Source organism: Tursiops truncatus, chromosome 16 (genome assembly GCF_011762595.2).
Source record: "Tursiops truncatus isolate mTurTru1 chromosome 16, mTurTru1.mat.Y, whole genome shotgun sequence".
NCBI lineage: Eukaryota > Metazoa > Chordata > Mammalia > Artiodactyla > Delphinidae > Tursiops > Tursiops truncatus.
This window is the reverse complement of record NC_047049.1, coordinates 25885093-25905838: the sequence shown is the minus strand read 5'-3', so window position 1 is coordinate 25905838 and position 20746 is coordinate 25885093. Positions and strand designations below refer to the sequence as shown.

The 20746-nt window shown below is 48.6% G+C and overlaps 1 protein-coding gene and 1 long non-coding RNA gene across 16 annotated transcripts in view; one reads left to right on the top strand and one right to left on the bottom strand.

The window, feature by feature from the left end:
- Nucleotides 1-15231, top strand: part of GBF1 (golgi brefeldin A resistant guanine nucleotide exchange factor 1) — a 122312-nt gene extending 107081 nt beyond the window's left edge. For 9 of the 14 annotated variants that reach the window (XM_073794011.1, XM_019939880.3, XM_019939878.3 and 6 more), the window contains 25 exons: nt 106-246; nt 570-658; nt 1609-1811; nt 2290-2413; nt 2697-2822; nt 3092-3174; nt 3825-4061; nt 4343-4436; nt 4807-4983; nt 5314-5378; nt 5464-5587; nt 6009-6080; nt 6231-6325; nt 6585-6738; nt 9711-9936; nt 10454-10614; nt 10746-10992; nt 11112-11317; nt 12199-12349; nt 12456-12586; nt 12789-12890; nt 13174-13287; nt 13437-13617; nt 13769-13897; nt 14381-15231. In XM_073794011.1, coding sequence (XP_073650112.1) covers nt 106-246; nt 570-658; nt 1609-1811; nt 2290-2413; nt 2697-2822; nt 3092-3174; nt 3825-4061; nt 4343-4436; nt 4807-4983; nt 5314-5378; nt 5464-5587; nt 6009-6080; nt 6231-6325; nt 6585-6738; nt 9711-9936; nt 10454-10614; nt 10746-10992; nt 11112-11317; nt 12199-12349; nt 12456-12586; nt 12789-12890; nt 13174-13287; nt 13437-13617; nt 13769-13897; nt 14381-14661 — 3713 coding nt within the window. In that variant the 3' untranslated portion in view covers nt 14662-15231. The remainder of the gene's footprint in view (nt 1-105; nt 247-569; nt 659-1608; nt 1812-2289; nt 2414-2696; nt 2823-3091; nt 3175-3824; nt 4062-4342; nt 4437-4806; nt 4984-5313; nt 5379-5463; nt 5588-6008; nt 6081-6230; nt 6326-6584; nt 6739-9710; nt 9937-10453; nt 10615-10745; nt 10993-11111; nt 11318-12198; nt 12350-12455; nt 12587-12788; nt 12891-13173; nt 13288-13436; nt 13618-13768; nt 13898-14380) is intronic. The other 5 variants (XM_019939886.3, XM_019939882.3, XM_073794015.1 and 2 more) reach the window with 2 other exon arrangements.
- LOC109550670 (uncharacterized) lies at nt 159-20742 on the bottom strand. Of its 2 annotated transcripts, XR_002177260.3 has the most exons (4): nt 20522-20742; nt 16021-16155; nt 7297-7354; nt 164-292 (listed from the first exon to the last, which is right to left on the bottom strand). It is a non-coding gene; the product is annotated as an uncharacterized lncRNA (long non-coding RNA). The 2 variants fall into 2 exon arrangements; XR_012326923.1 differs by lacking the exon at nt 7297-7354 and having other exon boundaries at nt 159-292.
- Between the last annotated feature and the right edge of the window lie 4 nt (nt 20743-20746).

The following is a 20746-nucleotide window of genomic DNA, read 5'->3' as shown; positions in this document are numbered from 1 at the left end:
TGTGTGGGAACATGCAGATCTCCTTGGCCTGAAGCTCGATTCTCCTGCAGCTCTGCTTGGCTTCCTACACCATCAGTCTTCATTTACCTTCTTCTCTCTTACCAGCTGAGAGAGCAGCCAGCGATGGGAAGGCTATAGGCATGGCCCCAGACATCGCAGGCCTACATGTGCCAGGTGGAGGGCGGCTGCCAGCAGAACATGGGAAACCAGGATGCAGTGATCTGGAGGAAGCTGGTGACTCTGGGGGTGGGTACTGGGTATCCATCATCCTAAGCCCCCTCAACTGGAAGGCCTGTTAGAGAACAGAGGGGAGGGGAGCAGAAATACCCTAGGTTAGTACCTGAATGAACATTGGCTGCTCACCATGCCTTCAGACCCAGAGAGAGGAAAGAAAACATTTGGAGCCCTAGAAGATAGGACTTCTAAGGAAGGGGAAGACTGATGAGGACAAGAAATTTTCTGAGGCATCCTTTTTTTCACTAGAGAGTATATCAGCATCCTTCCAAAAGTCATTATCCTGGTTAAAAAGAGGTCTTACTGGTGTTTCCCTCTCTTCCTCCCATTCCTAGCTGACAAAAAGTTTACCCGGAAGCCACCTCGATTTTCCTGTCTCCTGCCAGATCCACGGGAGTTGATTGAAATTAAGAATAAAAAGAAGGTATATATAGATATCCCCAGAGCTCAGCCTCTACCCACTTCTGACTGGGTGTTCTCTGTTGGGTTTCTGTCTCAGAGAATGAGGGAGAGTCTAAGCTCACTGAACAGCTTCCCAAGGATAGTTTTTGAGCTTCTTGGAGCTTCAGCAACCCCCCAATCTCCTTTGAAGCCCTTTCCTTACTCCTAAGCCATGTAATTGGCATCTCCTATTGTGTACTCCTGGGCAAATGCTGCCCTAGCTGAGAGTCAGGTGTTACTTGTGGTGACAAGAGCCCTGGAAGCTGGTATCCTGTGGGTCACCGAAGGTTATTGGTCATCTCGAGCTCTGGGGTGATGATTGGCAATAAAAGGGAATTGACATTTATTCTGGTGCTTTTTAGTAAAGTTCAAATAACTGTACTTTCTGGTTTTCTAACACAAAGAAAACCTTCTGTTTAACCCTTTCTTCCTCGTAAGGCCAGCCTAAATGACTTTGGTTTATGTGTGCCCTTGATTGCAGGGCTGTGACTAGACAGTCAAAAAGTTATCATTGCAGTTATTTCACCTTGTCTTTCAAACCCCAGGGCCTTAAGAGCTAGGAAGCCAAAGAAAGAAGGGGAATCCGAGCTAGTCTGTAAACAGATGCCAGGAACAGCTCTAATACTGGAGAGAAGAGAAAACCTTCTCTAGTCTCTTTCTTATATTTTTTTTCTCTGGTTCTCAGGTTGGAGGAGAGTGCTGTGCATCTTTAGCACTCAGAAAAGGAGTAAAAAGGAGCTCCTCAGCCACTTCTAGTTAAACATGGAGTTGGGTAAAGCTAGGGGCCAATATGGTTCAGCCTTAGTTCTGGAGTGACTTAGAACCATGTCCTAGGAGCCCATTAGGTGACCAGCTGTGGACTGTGATGGAGACCTGCCCTTGTCTGGTTTAGGGGCAGAGCAGCTTTTGACACCTCCTGTATTTCTTCTCTAGCTGCTGATTACTGGCACAGAGCAGTTCAACCAGAAACCAAAGAAGGGGATCCAGTTTCTGCAAGAGAAAGGTCTCCTCACCATCCCAATGGACAACACAGAGGTAGCCCAGTGGCTGCGAGAGAACCCTCGGCTGGACAAGAAAATGATTGGAGAGTTTGTGAGTGACCGCAAAAACATTGACCTGTTGGAGAGCTTTGTGAGGTGAGGAAACTGCAAGAAATGTGGGACATAGTTGAGGATCAGCCTGGGGGGACAGACAGTTCAAAACAGTACCAGTCAGTTCCTGATGGTGACCCAGGTCATACACTCTTCCTCTTCCCAAGATTTATATCTTTTGGATCTGAAAGAGTCTCCAGCAAGAAAGCTTTGGGCACCATTCCATTCTCCATAGAGAACATTGCAAAGGGGTGGAGTAGGGTTCCTGAGCACAGGGTAGGTTCCTGGGTTCCAGGGATGAGGTTTCTATGTAGGAGCACACTGATGTGAAGAGTACTAAGCTTAGAGGTTGTCAAATTCTGGTTCTGTGTTAGAGATGACCTAGGAGATACCTCCCCTTTGCCAGAGCTCTCAGCCTTTTCTGTTCCAATAGGAGAAGCTTAGTGGGACTGTAGCTAATAGAGCACCCAACATTTGCAGCTTATACATCTTAAGCCTTTCGTCCTTCTTTCTTTCCCTGTAGCACCTTCAGCTTTCAGGGTCTGCGGCTGGATGAAGCTCTCCGTCTCTACCTGGAAGCCTTCCGCTTGCCCGGGGAAGCACCAGTCATCCAGAGGTTGCTAGAGGCATTCACAGAACATTGGAGGGTGAGTTTGAGTGGCAGGGACTGAGCCCAGCATCCCAAATTAATTTGACTAAGGGTTTCTATGGCCTCAACTGAAGGACCCAGTTGCTGTCTCCTAAGAAGGCTGAGAGCAATGTCAGTGAGCTTTCCCATAGAGGGGCCAGCTTCCATCAGGGAGTTGGCAAGAGATGGGCCTCTTTCTGGCTGGTACCTTCTTCTTTATCATCATTGACCAGTGGGTTGGTCGTGAGGGTTTGATTGGCCAGAGAAGGGCATTGACATAGGTGGGGTCTTTGATTTTTCAGAATTGTAATGGCTCCCCATTTGCCAATAGCGATGCCTGCTTTGCCCTGGCCTATGCTGTCATCATGCTTAATACTGACCAGCACAACCACAATGTTCGCAAGCAAAATGCACCCATGACCCTGGAGGTAAGATTGGATCCCAGCCATGGCAGAGCAGTTCCAGCACAGCTTTGGAGGTAGCAGGAAGGACATGGGTTTTCCAGTGGGCACAATAGACAAGCTTCTGTCCAAGGGAGTCAGGGGGTGCTGGCCAATCCAGAAGAGGAACTGGGGTAGGGAAGTGGATTCTGTCACTTACTGTTTCCTAAAGTCCTATTTACCACAGACCCAGGAGTTCCCTGAGTGGGGCTTCAGCATTGACACATGGCGGGTAAAGCTTATTGCCCTGTCTCTAGGAGTTTCGCAAAAATCTAAAAGGTGTGAATGGAGGCAAGGACTTTGAGCAAGACATTCTGGAGGACATGTACCATGCCATCAAGTGAGTATGCGTAGAGAATGGTGTAGCATCTCTGTTAAGGAGAAGCACGCTACTTCCTTCTCCAGATTTTGGAGTCACATCAGACTGCAGTGACTCATACACCCTGGATTTAGCATCGTAATTTATCTGGGCAGCCCCTTCTCCCCCAACTGATTTATTCCTTAAAGAAGCCTGAATAGTACTGGAACTTTAGTACCCTGAGCCAGGATCCAAACTGCCCCTGCTAAGTGGAATGTCATCACCCCATTTTCCAAACGCAGAGAAGCTGGGTTTTCCTGTCTAGCTTGCAAGATGCATTATGGGGCTAGTAGAGAACCCAAGATGGGTACTAGAGGATGAGGTTTGGGACACTTAGGTTTCTACTGTAAATCAGAAAAGGTAGAATTGTTCATCCTCTCATACCCAGAAAAAATATGAGATCTTACTATAGAACTAAAGGCCCACTTAGAGATGGGGCTTGGAGATTATGGGATGCTTCCTTTCTTTCTCCTTGGTGCCACTGGTGGGGAGGGAAGCAGACCACTGAGCTGCAGTTTTGATGACCTCTCATTGAAGGAAAGTGTCAGTAATGGGCAGAAAGCCCCTTGTCCTAGTTTGTAACCAGTCAGGTTCAGAGCAGTGCACCTACTCCTTTTGTTACCTCCTGACAGGAATGAGGAGATTGTGATGCCTGAGGAGCAGACAGGCCTGGTTCGGGAGAATTATGTATGGAATGTGCTGCTTCATCGAGGTGCCACCCCAGAAGGCATATTCCTACGTGTGCCTGCTGGCAGCTACGATCTTGACCTCTTCACCATGACCTGGGGCCCCACTATTGCTGCTCTTTCTTATGTCTTTGACAAAAGCCTTGAGGAGACAATCATCCAAAAAGCCATCTCAGGCTTCAGGTAGCCAGAGTTTGACTATGGTCTTGGATCTCCTTCCACCTCTTTGATTTAACTTGGTTGCCTCCATGCCTCTCTGACTCCTACTCTTATTTTCCTTAGAATGGGTTCCTCCTGAGTTTTTCAGGGAGGCTGAAGCTTGGGAAAGCTCAGTCTTAAACAGACTCAAGAGTAAAAGGTTTCTTCCTGGGACTGATTAGGGAAGAATCCCAAGCAAGCCTCCTTGGGGACTTGGAAGGGCTGCCTGGCCTTTCAGTGACTGTATCTGATATGTGACGTTACAGGAAGTGCGCCATGATCTCCGCCCACTATGGCCTCAGTGATGTGTTTGACAATCTCATCATCTCTCTATGCAAATTCACAGCTCTCAGCAGTGAGGTGAGCAGGGACAGGGACTGTGTACTTGGAGTTCCAAAGGATGACCTCTCTTTTAGCCATAGACCTACCCTTATCTGTGGAGCTGGTTTCCATCAGCATATACTCTCACTACCCCTGGACTACAGTAGAGCTTAGCCATTTCTGTCTGACACACCCTAGGATGAGAATAGCATTACCTTATATAATGGGGATGAGAGAAGAGATGCAATAGTGGAGAAGGCCTTAGCCAGAGTAGCCCTTCCCACCAGTATTATGGGGGATTGAAGCAGAACTAGCAGAAGGACCCTCAGGAACCATAGGTAGAGGCCTAAGAGAATCTCCTTTCAAGACATTTGCCAGGCCCTAAGCCTCATCTCATCTTCCTTTCCAGTCCATTGAGAACCTGCCCACTGTGTTTGGAAGCAACCCTAAAGCCCACATTGCAGCCAAGACAGTATTCCATTTGGCCCATCGTCATGGTGACATCCTGCGGGAGGGCTGGAAGAATATCATGGAGGCCATGCTGCAGCTCTTCCGAGCCCAACTGCTGCCCAAGGCTATGGTGGAGGTAATTCTTGGTAGGAGACTAATCAATAATAACAAGGCAAGAGCTCCAAGATTACGTACTGTCTGCATATAGAACTGGTTGAGAGTAGCACTGGGCCTGATGCATGCTGAAACTTACCAGGAACGCCTCAAATGTAAGACCGCAGATCTTTGGCCATGGGGATAGCTGTAAAGGAAGGCTGGTAGAAGTTGTTGCCAGTCATCAATTGGAGGGGCCCAGTCAATAGTGTAGGGCAGAGAACAACAGGAAGAAAGCCAGAAAACTTTGCATGGCAGAGCAGGAAATGCAGAGGGCATGTGGAAAGAAATTATTCTTGACCTGATTTTCCAGGTAGAAGATTTTGTGGATCCCAATGGCAAGATCTCTCTACAACGGGAAGAGACACCATCAAACCGGTGAGGGGAAATCAGAGGCTGGAGACCTTGCAGAGGGAGGATTAGAACTCTGGAGCTCACTAGAGCTTGTACTCTCTTTCTACAGAGGAGAGTCAACAGTGCTGAGCTTTGTGAGCTGGCTGACACTTAGTGGTACTGAGCAGTCTAGCGTGCGGGGCCCATCCACTGAGAGCCAAGAGGCCAAGAGAATGGCCTTGGACTGTATCAAGGTAACTGCCCCTGCCTACCCCTGGTGAACAAGCCTAGACCCTTCTCTACTAGATAGACACTGTCCTATGAACTGAAGAATAGGGTCATCTAGGGTTTGTGACCAGAGCTGACTCCTTCTGCCCTCTCTCCCTGGCTTCTTGGGAACATTCTCTTCCCTCTAGTCCTTATCAATAACCCCTCTCTCGGGGATTCCCTGATGGCGCAGTGATTGAGAGTCCGCCTGCCGATGCAGGGGACACGGGTTCGTGCCCCGGTCCGGGAAGATCCCACGTGCCGCGGAGCAGCTGGGCCCGTGAGCCATGGCCGCTGAGCCTGCGTGTCCAGAGCCTGTGCTCCACAACGGGAGAGGCCACAACAGTGAGAGGCCCGCGTACAGCAAAAAAAAAAAAAAAAAAAAACCCTCTCTTGTGCCGCCTCTAGCAATGTGACCCAGAAAAGATGATCACAGAAAGCAAATTCCTCCAGCTGGAGTCACTGCAGGAGCTCATGAAGGTACAGAGTGAAGAGGGAAGAGGGGTGAAAGGGCTGGCTGGGTCCGGGAGGGGAGACAGGGATAGTGGTGTATGCCTCAGTTTCTGTCAGGGGTGGGCCAGTGGCTGGCTTCTCCTCCATGTCTATTTTCCTGCTATTATTCTCCTCCAGGCTCTGGTCTCAGTGACACCAGATGAAGAGACCTATGATGAAGAGGATGCTGCTTTCTGCCTGGAGATGCTGCTGAGGATTGTGCTGGAGAACAGGTAGAAGGCAGTCTTTAGGCAGGCCTCATACTGGGCTTGTACCAAAGGAATGGAAGCCTGGAGTAATCTTGCAGGGTGGGCTCTAGGGACAAGAAGCACATGAAGCTATAGGCAGTAGAGGAGAAGCTTGCTCATTATAGCTGCCTGCTTAGGGTATAATACCACTGAGCTCTGAAGGACCTAGCCTCAATCAGAAAAAGAGGCTTATTGCCCAGTGGCCTTTACAGCTGAGACTATCCTCATCCCTTATGTTTCTCAGGGACCGTGTGGGCTGTGTGTGGCAGACTGTTCGAGACCATCTATACCACCTATGTGTCCAGGCACAGGACTTCTGCTTCCTTGTGGAGCGGGCAGTGGTGGGGCTGCTGCGCCTAGCCATTAGGCTACTCCGGAGAGAAGAGATCAGTGGCCAGGTAAGCTGAGTGCAGCTGGGAAGGCAGGAAGGTGTACAAGGGACTAAAGCCACAGTATCAGTTATGGATATGGCCTGAGACAGAGACTTCATTTAGTGCCCCATAGCATGAGCCCAGTAACCTACCACAGGGCTAGGGGAGTCTAACAGGGACATTGAGAGTGAATCTGGAATGGCCTCAGGTATGAAGCTAGTACTCAGCACCTCTGCTCAGTAGGGCTGGACGGCTGCTGCCTTGTGGCAGTCCCAGCCCCATACCTGATTTCCCGGCTCTCATGTTTAGGACCCTCCTGAGAGCTCTTCACCCAATTTATAAAAGACAAACAGTATAGAAGTGAGTTCAGGAAGGTCACAGGATATAAGATCAATACAGAAAAATTAATCACATTTCTTTATACTAACAATGAACATATAGAAAATGAAACCATTTACAAGTGCTGCAAATGAAATCAAATACTTAGCTATACACCTAACAAAACATGTATAGGATCTGTATGCTGAAACTTACAAATGCTAATGAAAGATATTAAAGAAGACCCAAATAAATGAAGAGGCATACCATATGCGTGGATTGGAAGACTCAGCGTAGTGAAGAGGTCATTCCTCCCTTAATTGATCTGTAAGTTTAATGCAACTCCTATGAAAATCCCAGCAAGGTTTTTTTGTAGACACAGACAAGCTTATTCTAAGATGGAAAAGCACAGGCCCTAGAATAGCTGAACATTTTGAGAAAAAACGTGGGAGGAATCACTCCATCTGATATTAAGGCTTACTATACAGCTATAGTAATCAACACTGTGGTATTTTTGGAGGGACAGACACATGCATCGATGTAACAGGAGAAACCAGAAATAGACGCACACAAAGATGCCTAACTAATTTTTTGACAAAGGTGCAAAAACAATTCAGTGGAGGAAGGATAATCCTTTTAATTGCTGGAGCAATTGAAATCCATGGTTGAGGGGGCAGGGGACAAATGAACCTTGACCTAAGCCTCATACCTTATAGAAAAATTAACTCAAAATGAATCATAGAATTAAATGTAAAATGTAAAACTATGAAACCCTAGAAAGAAAAATAGGAGGATATCTTTGGGAGCTAGGCAAAAAGTTCTTAGACTTGACACCAAAAATACAATCCATAAAAGGAAAAACTGGTAGATTTCATCAATATTAAAAATTCTACTCTATGAGAGCCCAGTGTGAAAAGGAGGTAAAGACAAGGAGTGTATGTTTGCAAATCAAATATCTGAAAAAAGACTAATACCTAAAATATAAAAGAACTCAAAACGTAACAGTAAAAAAAAAAAAAACACCAATTAGAAAATGGGCGAAAGATATGAAGAAGATATACAGATGGCAGATAAGCACATGAAGAAGCTTAAGTGGTGTTCATCATCATTATCCAACAGGGAAATGCAAATTAAAACCACAGTGAGATACCACTACACACCTGTCAGAATGGCTAAAGTGAAAAACAGTGATAATACCAAATGCAGACAAGGATGTGGGTCAGTCAGTCATAAATTTCTGGTAGGAATATAAAATGATAGAGCAGTTTCTTATAAAACTAAACATGCAGTTACAACACAATCCAGCAGTTGCACTCTTGGGCACTTATCCCAGAGAAATGAAAGTTTACTTTTATAAAAAACCTATACATGAATGTTCACAGGATCTTTATTTATAGTAGACAAAAACTAGAATCAGCCCAGATGGTTTTCAGCGTAAAGTGTAGTACATACATACCATGGAATACTATTCAGCAGTTAAAAGCAACAAACTATTGATACATGCAGCAACTTGCATGACTGTCCAAGGAATTACGCTAAGTGAAAAAAGCCAATCCCAAACGGTTATATACTATATCATTCCATTTATATGACGTTTTTGAATTGATGAGGTTTTAGAAGTTGTGGACAAATGGCCGGGGGCTAGGGATGGGGGCAAGAAAGGCAGGTGTGGTTATAAAAGGGCAACACAAGGGATTCTGTGGTGTTGGAACTATTCAACATCTTGGCTAGTGGTGGATACACAAACCTACACAAGTGCTTCAATTGTGTAGAACTTAATCCACGTATGAGTACAAGTAAAACTGGGGAAATCTGAATAAGATTAGTGAATTGTATCAATGTTACAATGGTTATGATATTATGCTGTAGTTTTGCATAATGTTGCTGGTCTTTTTTTCAGTTTTTAAAAAACTAAACTTTGAAAATAGAGATAATTATAGATTCATATGCAGTCTATTTTATAATAAAGTATTGGATATCTCAGGTAATTTATTGAATACTGTACTGAAAGTGGCAAACAGAATGGTTGTCTGGGTACGGAATGGTTCTAAGTGCATCAGTTGTTTACCCTCATAATGGCAGGCTGACTGAGAGCTGTGGCTCCCTGCCACTGCCCAGCAACACAAAAGAGTATTGTGCTGCATATCAGTAGCCCTGGAAAAAATCAAAACTCTAAGTATGGTTTCTACTGAATGTGTTTCACTTTTATACCATTGTGAAGTCAAAAAAATCTAAGTTAAATTATCATAAGTTGGGGGCTGTCTGTACACTTTACCCACTTTACCCCAATGGTAGCATTGTGCAAAACTATAGTGTAGTATCGTAACCAAGATACTGACATTGATACAATTCACTAATCTTATATAGATTTCCTCAGTTTTACTTGTTCATACGTGTATTAAGTTCTACACAATTTAAGCACTTGCGTAGGTTTGTGTATCTACCACTAGCCAAGATGCTGAATAGTTCCAACACCACAGGATCCCTCGTATTGCCCTTTTATAACCACACCTGCCTCTTTCTTGCCCCCATTCCTAGCCCCTGGCCATCTGTCCACAGAGTACCCTAAGTTGGGTCTTAGCCAAAACTGTTCTCACTAGCCTAGGGAGGCTGGTGGGGAAGGAGGCTAGACAAGACGCGTGTGCCCACTTTCCACTTCCTGCTCCCATCTCCTGCCCCAGGTACTGCTCTCCCTGCGCATTTTGCTACTAATGAAGCCCAGCGTGTTGTCCCGAGTCAGTCACCAGGTAGCCTATGGGCTCCATGAACTCCTTAAGACTAACGCAGCCAACATCCACTCAAGTGATGACTGGGCCACCCTCTTCACGCTGCTGGAGTGCATTGGCTCAGGTGTAAAGCCTCCAGCTGCCCTGCAGGCCACAGCCAGGGCCGATGCACCTGATGCTGGTAAGCCCTTTCCCAGAGAGACCCACACTGGCAGATAAACAATTATGGCCCCAGTGGTTGAGACAGGAAAACAAAACGCAGGTTGTTGTGTTCAGCAGATTAAATACCCTTGGCTTCTGCTATCTGCTTCCAGAGCTTCCTGTGCCTAACGGGCCTCTCCCCATTACCCACAGATTAAACAGCATAAAGGCAAGTAGGCAATGGAGAAGGCTATGAAGCCAGGCTTCCTACTGTCCTGAGGACTGTTTTCTCAGAAACTCTGTCCTCACTGCCACCTCCCTCCCCAACAGCTGCTACTAGATGCTGTCAGGAGCCCAAATTAGCCTGCTGCCCCATTTGGTCAACAGAGAAGCTCTCCAGGCCATCCTTCAGCCCTCTAGTGACAGGGCTGAAACTAATCCAGACCAAGAGAAAAGAGAGGCCAGGCTTCAGCACCTTTCTTCTGAGAGCTGAAACTATGCCTCATCCCAACTTCCCCATCCCCATCCTGACTCTGCGCCTCTCCCTGCTGGCTCAGGGGCCCAATCAGATAGTGAACTCCCATCCTTCCATCAAAATGATGTGAGCCTGGACCGAGGGTACACTTCTGACTCGGAGGTCTACACTGACCATGGCAGGCCTGGCAAGATTCACCGATCAGCCACAGATGCTGATGTGGTCAACAGCGGTTGGTTAGTGGTGAGTGAGCATACGGGCAGCGGGTGAGTCTTCCCCTCTTGGCCTGTGGGAAAGATTCCTGGCCTTCTGAGAGGGCAGCTAGGGGAAGATCAGGGTCAAGCCTGGATTCTCAGCTCCTCTGTACTTTACAGGTGGGGAAGGATGACATCGATAACTCCAAGCCAGGGCCTGAGACCAGCTGGCCAGGTCCTTCACCCCTGGTCAATCAGTACAGCCTAACAGTGGGGCTGGACCTCGGGCCACATGACACCAAGTCCCTGCTCAAGTGTGTGGAGTCCCTGTCCTTCATCGTGCGTGACGCTGCCCACATCACACCTGACAACTTTGAGCTCTGTGTCAAGACTCTCCGCATCTTTGTGGAGGCCAGTCTGAATGGCGGTGGGTCACCTGATGAAGGGGCAGTTGGGGAGTAACCATGTGAATTACGGGGGAAAGGGAGGAGCAGGCCGTCTGTACCCATGGATATGGAAATGTGACCTGCGTCTGGCCCTGCTCAGGGTGCAAGTCCCAGGAGAAACGTGGCAAGAGTCACAAGTATGACAGCAAAGGGAACCGCTTCAAGAAGAAATCCAAGGAAGGCTCAATGCTTCGGCGGCCTCGAACCTCCAGCCAACATGCCACGCGGGGTGGGCATAGTGATGACGATGAGGACGAAGGTGTGCCTGCCAGCTACCATACGGTGTCTTTACAGGTCAGTCAGGACGTAAGTATGGCACCCTTTACTTCCTCTCCTCTCCCGGTACCTGACATTGGGAGTCTTGGTGGGGCCAGGGACAGCCAGGGCGGAAAGGAAGGGCCTGTTTTCCAGCCAGGGCCTCAGCCAGTGTCCCCACAGTGCCCCCCTGTCCAGGACCGCCTGTAAGTCTTTGTTTGCTTCATTTTTAAATTATAGTTTGTTTTTGAAATAAGTAATTCAAATGCATATAGCACAGAGTTCAGAAGGTACAAAAGGGTAAGCAGATAAAAGTCCCATTCATTTCCTGTCCCCAGCTGCTAAGTTCCCCTTACCAGAGGCAACCACTGCCATCAGTTTCTTGTTTATCCTTCCAGAGTTATTCTGTTGTCTATTCAGGACATATAAAATTTATTTTATGAGCAGACTTTACATCACTAAATAAATGGAGAATTAATTGCTTTAAATAGAATAACCTTAGAAAAATTACAAAAACAAAAAATTATTAAATCTGGCCAGACACTGTTGCCTATCAAAGCCTCTGAGCCTGAGGTTTGCTGTTTTTAAAATGAGATTAACAAGATGAGGCTTTATCTGTCATCAGAAAGTGTGAAAAAGGAGTGAAAAAGTACCTTTCTCACTGTGTAATTGTGTTATTAAATACTTAGTCCACACACCTCCTCAAATCCCCGCTACTAGGAGTAATACCCATCTTTGGGAAACACTGGTCAGGACTAGGACAACCAGCTCATAAAGTTGAGGAGAAGGGAGTGGTGAGAGGGGTGGAGTATGGTGTGATCGGTACTAGGGACTCCCTTGAGGACTCAGTCAGGGACAGTGGGAGTGGGCTGGTGAGGAGGGGATCCACCAGACCTAACCTCACTCATGTCGTGCCCCTCCTGTGACCCCAGTTGCTAGACCTGATGCACACCCTACACACAAGGGCAGCCTCTATCTACAGCTCATGGGCAGAGGAGCAGCGCCACCTGGACGCAGGAGGCCGGAAGATCGAAGCGGATTCACGCACCCTCTGGGCCCACTGTTGGTGCCCTTTACTTCAGGGTAAACCTCAGGGGAGCAGGCAGGGCAGGGGCAGAGGTGGAGCTGGCGCTTGGGAAGTACCAGGATCAGGATGCCCAAAGGATCCTGAGCCTGTTCTCATTCTCAGGCATTGCCTGCCTGTGCTGTGATGCCCGGCGCCAGGTGCGGATGCAGGCACTGACCTATCTGCAGCGAGCACTACTGGTACATGATCTGCAAAAGTTAGATGCCCTGGAATGGGAGTCCTGTTTTAACAAGGTAGGACTTCCCTCTGGTCTTAAGGTAAAGTGCAAATCCTAAAGACAAGGAGAGCCAAGCAGCTTGAAGAGCCCCTGATGTCAATCCTCAGCCTGTATCAGACCTTCCCTCCTGCTCTGTACCCATCCACCGCAGCCCAGGGTCAAGTGGACAAGGCTTCCACCTGACCCTGCTAGGGAGATGTTGGCTTCTTACCCACCAGGTGCTGTTTCCTCTACTGACCAAGCTCTTGGAAAACATCAGCCCTGCAGATGTGGGCGGGATGGAGGAGACCCGGATGAGGGCTTCCACCCTGCTCTCTAAGGTACTGCTCACCACCCTACACCCACCCACTCTCCCCACACCTGCCTCTTCACAAGCAGGGAAGCCAAGGCTGCTGGGAGGACCTAGAGATGTAATGTAGGTGCTTAGGACTCCCAGCTATGGAGACTCAGCAGGACCCAGGGACTTGGGAGGATTTTGGAATTCAGAGGAGTCTCTGATCCAGGATTCCCACACAAGATAGGGCAGGCTTGCCTCCCACCCTTGGAGAGGGGTGCAGAAGGCTCCTACCCTACTCTTGGCTGAGAGGGGCTGGGGGACCATAGGTCTTCCTGCAGCACCTGTCTCCACTGCTGTCGCTCTCTACCTTTGCGGCCCTCTGGCTGACCATCCTGGATTTCATGGACAAGTACATGCATGCAGGCTCCAGTGACTTACTGGTACGTTCTGCCTCAGCCCAACTCCAGCTGCCTACTTCCTCTCCCATCTTCTGGGAAGACTTGCTGTTTCCCCCTTGGTGGCTGCCTTCTCCTTACCATATCCTCCCATGCCCTCTTTCCCATTCTCATGGCCCCACTGCCACCTGCAGTCAGAGGCCATCCCTGAGTCTCTGAAGAACATGCTCCTGGTGATGGACACAGCAGAGATTTTCCACAGTGCGGATGCCCGAGGAGGCAGCCCCTCAGCCCTCTGGGAGATCACCTGGGAGCGCATTGACTGTTTCCTGCCCCACCTACGAGATGAGCTCTTCAAGCAGACTGTCATCCAGGGTAGGGGGCTCCAACCAACTTCATCAAAGAGAGTCTGGAGCTAATAATTAGTTCTCTGTGCCTGGGGTGGGGGTTAAGTCTAGTGGGTAGCCAGGACTCTACTTGAAATAAAGCACCGAGAGCCGCCATCTGGATTCTCTACCCTCCCCAGACCCTGTGCCCATGGAGCCTCATGCCCCAAAACCTCTGGCCTCAGCCCACCTGACTCCTGCTGCTGGTGACACCAGGACACCTGGCCATCCACCTCCCCCAGAGATGCCCTCTGAGCTGGGGACCTGTGGTGAGTCCCTCTGAGCGAGTTTGCTGGATGTCAAACAGGAAGTCAAGGAGGTCCGGGGTACTTTGAGATTGCTGCTGGGCATGGGCTGTGAGGCAGGGGAAGGAAAGAACCAGACGATCCTGTTCACCTGCTCTCTTCTTACGGGAAATGGCAGGGCCAGGTCAGCTATGATGAGCTAGCTGCCTGGGATTTTCAGGCTTCAGAGAAGGAGGCTGGATCAGGGACTTGGAATGAATATGCAGAGGTTGCCCTTCAGGAATTCTAATAAAGACCAGACCAAAATTAACCTACTGGAGGTACAGCAAAGAAGATAAAGGGTAGATATAAGGTAGCTGGACACTGGAATAAGTTTTGAGCAGAGACTCTCAACTGTGTAGACTGGGAGGGGTCATCTTGCTTACAGGAGTGGGAGAAGCAGAAGTTTGGTAAACTAGCTGCAGAATGTGAGCGAGTCTGACTGCAGCCACCTTGCTTTCCCTCTAGACTTTGAGAAGCCCGAGGGCCCCCGACCTGCCAACAGCAGCTCCTCTGGATCACCAGTGGCATCCAGCCCCAGCAGACTGAGCCCTACCCCGGATGGGCCTCCACCCCTGGCTCAGCCCCCACTGATCCTGCAGCCCTTGGCCTCCCCACTGCAGGTGGGCGTGCCCCCCATGACTCTGCCTATCATACTCAACCCCGCTCTCATCGAGGCCACCTCACCTGTGCCCCTCCTGGCCACACCCCGCCCCACAGACCCCCTGCCCACCTCTGAGGTCAACTAAGGAAGGGCCCTCAGCGATCAGGACCAGTACTTCCTACCAGGCTGTCCCTGGCCCACCTCTCAGCTGTCCCAGGGGCCACAAATTCTTCAGTCCCAGCCCAAGCTGCTATTACTGCTACTTGGATGGGGACCTGAAAAAGAACTTTTATAGCCCCTCCTGGGACCCACAGTCAGTCTGTGGGACCTTCCTCCTCTGCTCTCCATTCCTGGGAGTCCAACCTGAGAGCACACTCAGGTATCACCTGCAGCCTGGCAGCTCGGGGAGGCATCACTGTACCAACCCTGCAGTGCCCGCCCTTGTGCTCCTCCTGCCCGTGGTCAGGCATTGAGAGCCAAGCCAATCACTCTGCACTTTGTTTCCCTCTCCGAACCCCACTCCCATCAGCCCTGGGCCACCTCCTCTAGTTCTTCCTCTTTTATTAATTAGTTGGTCAGTTTGGAGAGTTGATTGGCGCCATGGAGGGTGGACAGGTGGGGCTGGACAGAGGGACTGCCCACAGGAGCATGTACATATGGAAAAACAGGACAACAATGGATTTTTTATGATGTAATAAATGTCTTAGTACCAACATCATTGCCTTTCCCTCTGGTTTCCTTCTTGAGTTTGTGGGTACCATGTTTCGGGATACCCAGGCCATCACATGAACAGAAATGAGACTGAGCCTACCAACAGTCTGGCCCACGTGGCCCCTGGTCACCAGCCAGCCAGACGCCAGGACGCAGTCAGGATTCCTTCACTGCTGCTGCCCCACCACCACCATCACAGCAGTGCCCCCTTAGCACCAGGGATGCGCTAGGGGGTTGGCAGTTGTCCTCTTCCCTAACTGCTCCATCGGAGATAAGCGTGACAGCCTAGGCTGGGGTCAAAGGGAAGGTGAACCAGAGCTGAGCTGTAGTTATTCAGAAGTCTTCCCTCAGATGTGCCTCATGGTCCCAGGAGCAGAGAGGAGCCCATGGGGCTTAGGGGGTGGGAGGCTATCTTGCCCATAGCTGTGATCATGTGTTTCTGGACACAGGGCATTCATTTTGGCCCAGAACTGAGGAGGGAAAATTTCTTCCCATCCCACAGCCTCCATCTACCCCAGTCACTGCAGCATGATTGGAGAATCCCTCCCCTTCTTTCCCTTTGCGTCAGGGTAAAATAAGTGGGAGTGTGTATGGGGCAGGCAGTGTGGCCCCTACAGGGGTGAGGTACTGTGGGTGTGATGCAGAATACTATTAAGCTTTCCCAAGTGAAGCATCTCCATCATCTTGGCATCCTCCTTCACCATGGTCTCTTCCCCCGGGGGAAGGGAGGGCAGAGAGTGGTACCTGCTGTACTACCAGCTGGCCTCCCTCACGGAGAGTTAGGGGCACTCACCTCTTCATTGGTCCCAGATGTCTATGTAATCGTTCAGCACCTTGGGCTTTCCTTTGCTCAGCACAACCACGTGGATGTTGCTGGGTCTGGATGTCTGTAAGTGCCTCCCTCGGGTGCTTTGGAAATGGAAACAGCCTGATGTGGAACAATACTGACATGAGTCCTGCAGCTCTTAAACTAGTTTCTCCCTCTTCCCTTCCTTCTGCAAGTAGTCCAGACCATGCCTGCTTTCCACACTAACTAGAAGCCTTGCCCCTGGGAAAATTAGGAGTAAGACTGCACTCCTCCTTTGCACATTTCTGTATGAGTGCAGAAAAGCCCGGAACTACAGTCAGGTTAACACTAGGGCCGTTGGCTTCAGCTATAACATCTCTGTTCTCCCTTCTGAGCCCCACAGCTCTGCCTTCAGAAGCTTGTTTCCCTATGGGGGAAACAACATTGACTACTGTATAGAAACCTGAAGGCCATCCTATGAACAAAGGAATATGAAAAGTCTGTATCCCTCAGTCTACAAATATTGGGAAAGAAGCTGGAGTAATTGCAAACTGAACCCTTCCTCGCTGGCAAGCAAAGAAAAACATTTGTCGGAAGCCTCATTCTGTTATAGAAAGATCAACTGACATACGTGACTTGTGTTGTTGACAGTGTTGTCTCTGTCAGGCAAGGGAAACTACAAGAAGAACTAATATTCAGGCCTTAATTCTGACCAACAAAGAATGGCTGATGATGTGGAAGTGACAAAACTTGTGGGAAAGTAATAGAATAATCTGAAGGGAAATGCTGGTCTTAATGATGTCTCCTATAAGAACTCTAGGATAGCAGGTTTCAAAAAGTCCAGAGGAAAGCTAGAGACTTTTAAGACCCTAACATGGAGAAGTGACATTGTTGGAACACCAATATATGTCAATATTAAGTGCACTGCTTACCCAACCTTGTAGAGGTATTTACTCCTCTTACAGATGAGGCAACAGGTTCAGAGAGGCCAAATTCCTGGGAAGTTAGGAAGCTGGGATTCAAACCCAGGTCTGTCTCACTCTAAACCCCATGGTCTTTCCTATGACACTTCCTCAGCTCAAAAGTAGTGGTGGGGCACAGTGGTTAAGAATCCGCCTGCCAATGCAGGGGACACAGGTCCGAGCCCTGGTCCTGGAAGATCCCACATGCTGCAGAGCAACTAAGCTCGCGAGCCACAACTACTGAGCCCGTGAGCCACAACTACAGAGCCTGCATGCTACAACTATTGAGCCCATGAGCCACAACTACTGAAGCCCATGCATGCATCTAGAGCCCGTGCTCCTTAAGAAGAGAAGCCACCGCAATGATAAGCCAGTGCACCGCCACGAAGAGTAGAGAAAGCCCGCGCGCAGCAGCGAAGACCCAACGCTGCCAAAAAAACCCAAAAAGAATGCCCCAGGGCTCAGTGCTTGTCAACTTCTTTTCTCCACATTCAATCGTGGGGTGATGTCCACTGTCGAAACTTTAAATACCATCCATCACTCTGACTTTATGTACAACTACCCCTCATCTCTTCTAGGTTCTTATACCAATGCCCACACCCCACCACCCACATCCCACACCCAATCCCTCAGCAAGTCTTGTTGCTTCTGTCTTTCAAATCTATCTGGAATGTGACTACTTCTCCCACCCTCACCCACTACCACTCAAGTCTAAGCCACCATCTATTGGACTACTGGTCTCCCTCCTTCATTCTAGTCCCATACTCTCTACCCTTTACTCTCCACACAGCAGCCAAATGGATACTTTTAATACATGTCATATCATTTTCACTCCACTGCCCAAAACCCTCAAATGGATCTCCATCTCATTCAGCATAAAATCCAAAGTTCTTACTTTTTCTCACCTACCTAACTAACCTTGCTGGTCCTCAAATATACCAAACGCATTTGTATCAGACCTTTACACTACTGGTGCCTCCACCTGGAATGCTCTTCCCTCAGATATCCACATAACTCACCCCCTCACTTTTTTCAAGTCACTGTTCAAATGTTACCTCATCAGAGAAGACTTCCCTGACTGCTACACAGAAAACATTTGTCACTCTCTATACTCTTACTACTTTATTTTTCTCTGTAGCACTTATCACCAACTGACATATTATACAACCATTTGATTTTTGTCTTCAAATAGGGACACTGATTTCTAGAATAGGCCCTCCCTATTTATTGGTGAGTGAATGGAGCGAATTTATGGTGCCTCTCTTCTGGGCCAGCAGTAGTGCTAGGCCTGGGTACAGAAACAGAGATAATCATTAGGTTGGAAATTAGTGAAACAAACAATGAAGAGGTTTCTTAAGTAGAGACAAATGAGGCAATAGCAACTAACAATAAACTTTGAGTCAGTTAAAATCTCCAGGACAACACTGGGAATTGTTGGAGCTGACTGATGAGTACATGGGGATTCATTACACTATTTTCTCCACTATATATGTCTGAAACTTTCTATGATAAAGGTTTTTCTTTTTTTAAATCTTCAGATAAACTAAGGCTTCCCTGGTGGTGCAGTGGTTAAGAATCCACCTGCCAGTGCAGGGGACATGGGTTCAAGCCCTGGTCCGGGAAGATCCCACATGCCGCAGAGCAACTAAGCACATGCGCCACAACTACTGAAGCCTGTGCACCTAGAGCCCGTGCTCCACAAGAGAAGCCACTGCAATGAGAAGCCTGTGCACTGCAACGAAGAGTAGCCCCCGCTTGCTGCAACTAGAGAAAGCCTGCGTGCAGCAACGAAGACCCAATGCAGCCAAAAATAAACAAATAAATAAATAAATAGAAATTACAGCTCAGAATCTCATAATTAGAATAGCTCAACCCCTTGGGCTTCCCTGGTGGCGCAGTGGTTAAGAATCGTCCTGCCAATGCAGGGGACATGGGTTCGAGCCCTGGTCCGGGAAGATCCCACATGCTCTGGAGCAACTAAGCCTGCGTGCCACAACTACTGTGCCTGCGCTCTTGAACCTGTGAGCCACAACTACTGAAGCCCATGTGCCACAACTACTGAACCTTGCGTGCCTAGAGTCTGTGCTCCGCAACAAGAGAAGCCACCGCAATGAGAAGCCCTCGCACCGCAACGAAGAGTAGCCCCCGCTCGCTGCAACTAGAGAAAGCCCGCGTGCAGCAACGGAAGACCCAACGCAGCCAATAAATAAATAAATAAATAAAATAAAATAAAAAAGAATAGCTCAAGCCCTAGGGTTGCTTTTAGAGACATTTTGGAGACTAGAAGTGTTCATGCCAATTTCAGCTGTTGGTTTATGAGCACTTTGAAAGGACAGTTGTAATCAATGGTAACTAGCACAGGTTCACTAAGTTGTAGTACACCAATCTAACCTCATTCCATTTTAATTTAACGGTTTTGGGTCTGATTTACCAGGGGAAGGTAGTAGACAATATCCCTGGATTTTGACAAATTATTTGGAGGCCCACAGTGCAGTGGAAAGGCCTGCTTTGTTTTATACAAATTTAGGGGAAAGAGCTTTGTCCTAGAGTTAAGAGACTGGGTTTGATTCTCACTCTGTCCCTTTCTAGCTGTGTATTTGGTTGTGTTAATTCACCTCTCTGAGCCTTAATTTCTTTATCAGTAAAGGTAATATTTACCTCCTAGTGCTGCTGGGAGGAAGAATAAGAATTTATACTAAAGTATCTTAACACAGTATCTGGCACATTCCATTTGCAGGCAACATGAAGAGGGGGAAGTGACAGGAAATAGCCCAAATCAAGGGCCATAATAGTCTCCCTTTATGCAGAGCTACTGCAGGCCTGTAATTCCATTATTAAGGTCAGGGGCAAGTTGCAGGAAAGATCTGAAACAACAGCCTGTGTTCTACCTCGGTGAGCCGAAGGGAGGACGCCTGCAAGAATGGAGATTACTCATGGCACCTCCTAAAAATAAATTCTACCAACCAGAAATGTCCAGCCTCGGAGTTCAGCACCTTGTGAAATTCTGTACTGACCTTGCTGCCACTAGAAGGGTCGAAGCGGACATTGGAAACTGTATAAAAGGCAATTTCCTACATCGGAGGAAGTATTAACTATTAATTTTGGATGCCTTTTCCATTCTAATATTCCAAATCTCCGTGATCGATGAACAAGGCCTGAGTCCCCCAAATAAACAACTCATTTCTCTTACGCGGCGCAGACCTGAGTTCAGGTCTGAAAGTCTGGCCAGCTGTTAACCTGCCATTTATAGAACAAGTTTTAGGTACAGATTGTCGCTTCCAGGGAAGACTGATTAAGAGAAGATTACGGAGTCTCCTCGCGGCTCCAGAGAGGCCACCAGATGGCACTCTGGAACCGACTGCAAGATCAACTTCCTCCCTCTTCCCCTAAGTCTTCCCGGCAGCGGGGCCCCGCTCCGGGCGGGGGGCCAGAGGGCTGAGGCAAACCAGCTTCCCCTTGGGGTTCCCCGGCTTCAGAAGTGGCCAAGTATTAGGCGCACCATAAAGCCGAGCAGCAGCGGGGGCTGCCAGCCGGCTGGGACATGCCTGGGTGGGTGAGGAGACTGGAGCCGGGTCCTTCGACTGGGGAATGGCACTCGGTCAGCGGATCCCGCAGCGGACTGGTCCCCAGGCCAGAGCCAGCGCCTGAGAGTCATTCTCACTCCTGCTTCCCGCGCTGCGCAAATATTTCTCCTCTGAGGGGCTGCCTGAGCCACTCCTGATTGGCTACGCGAGTCCGGGACTTAAACTTTCAGCCAATAAAAAAGGGCA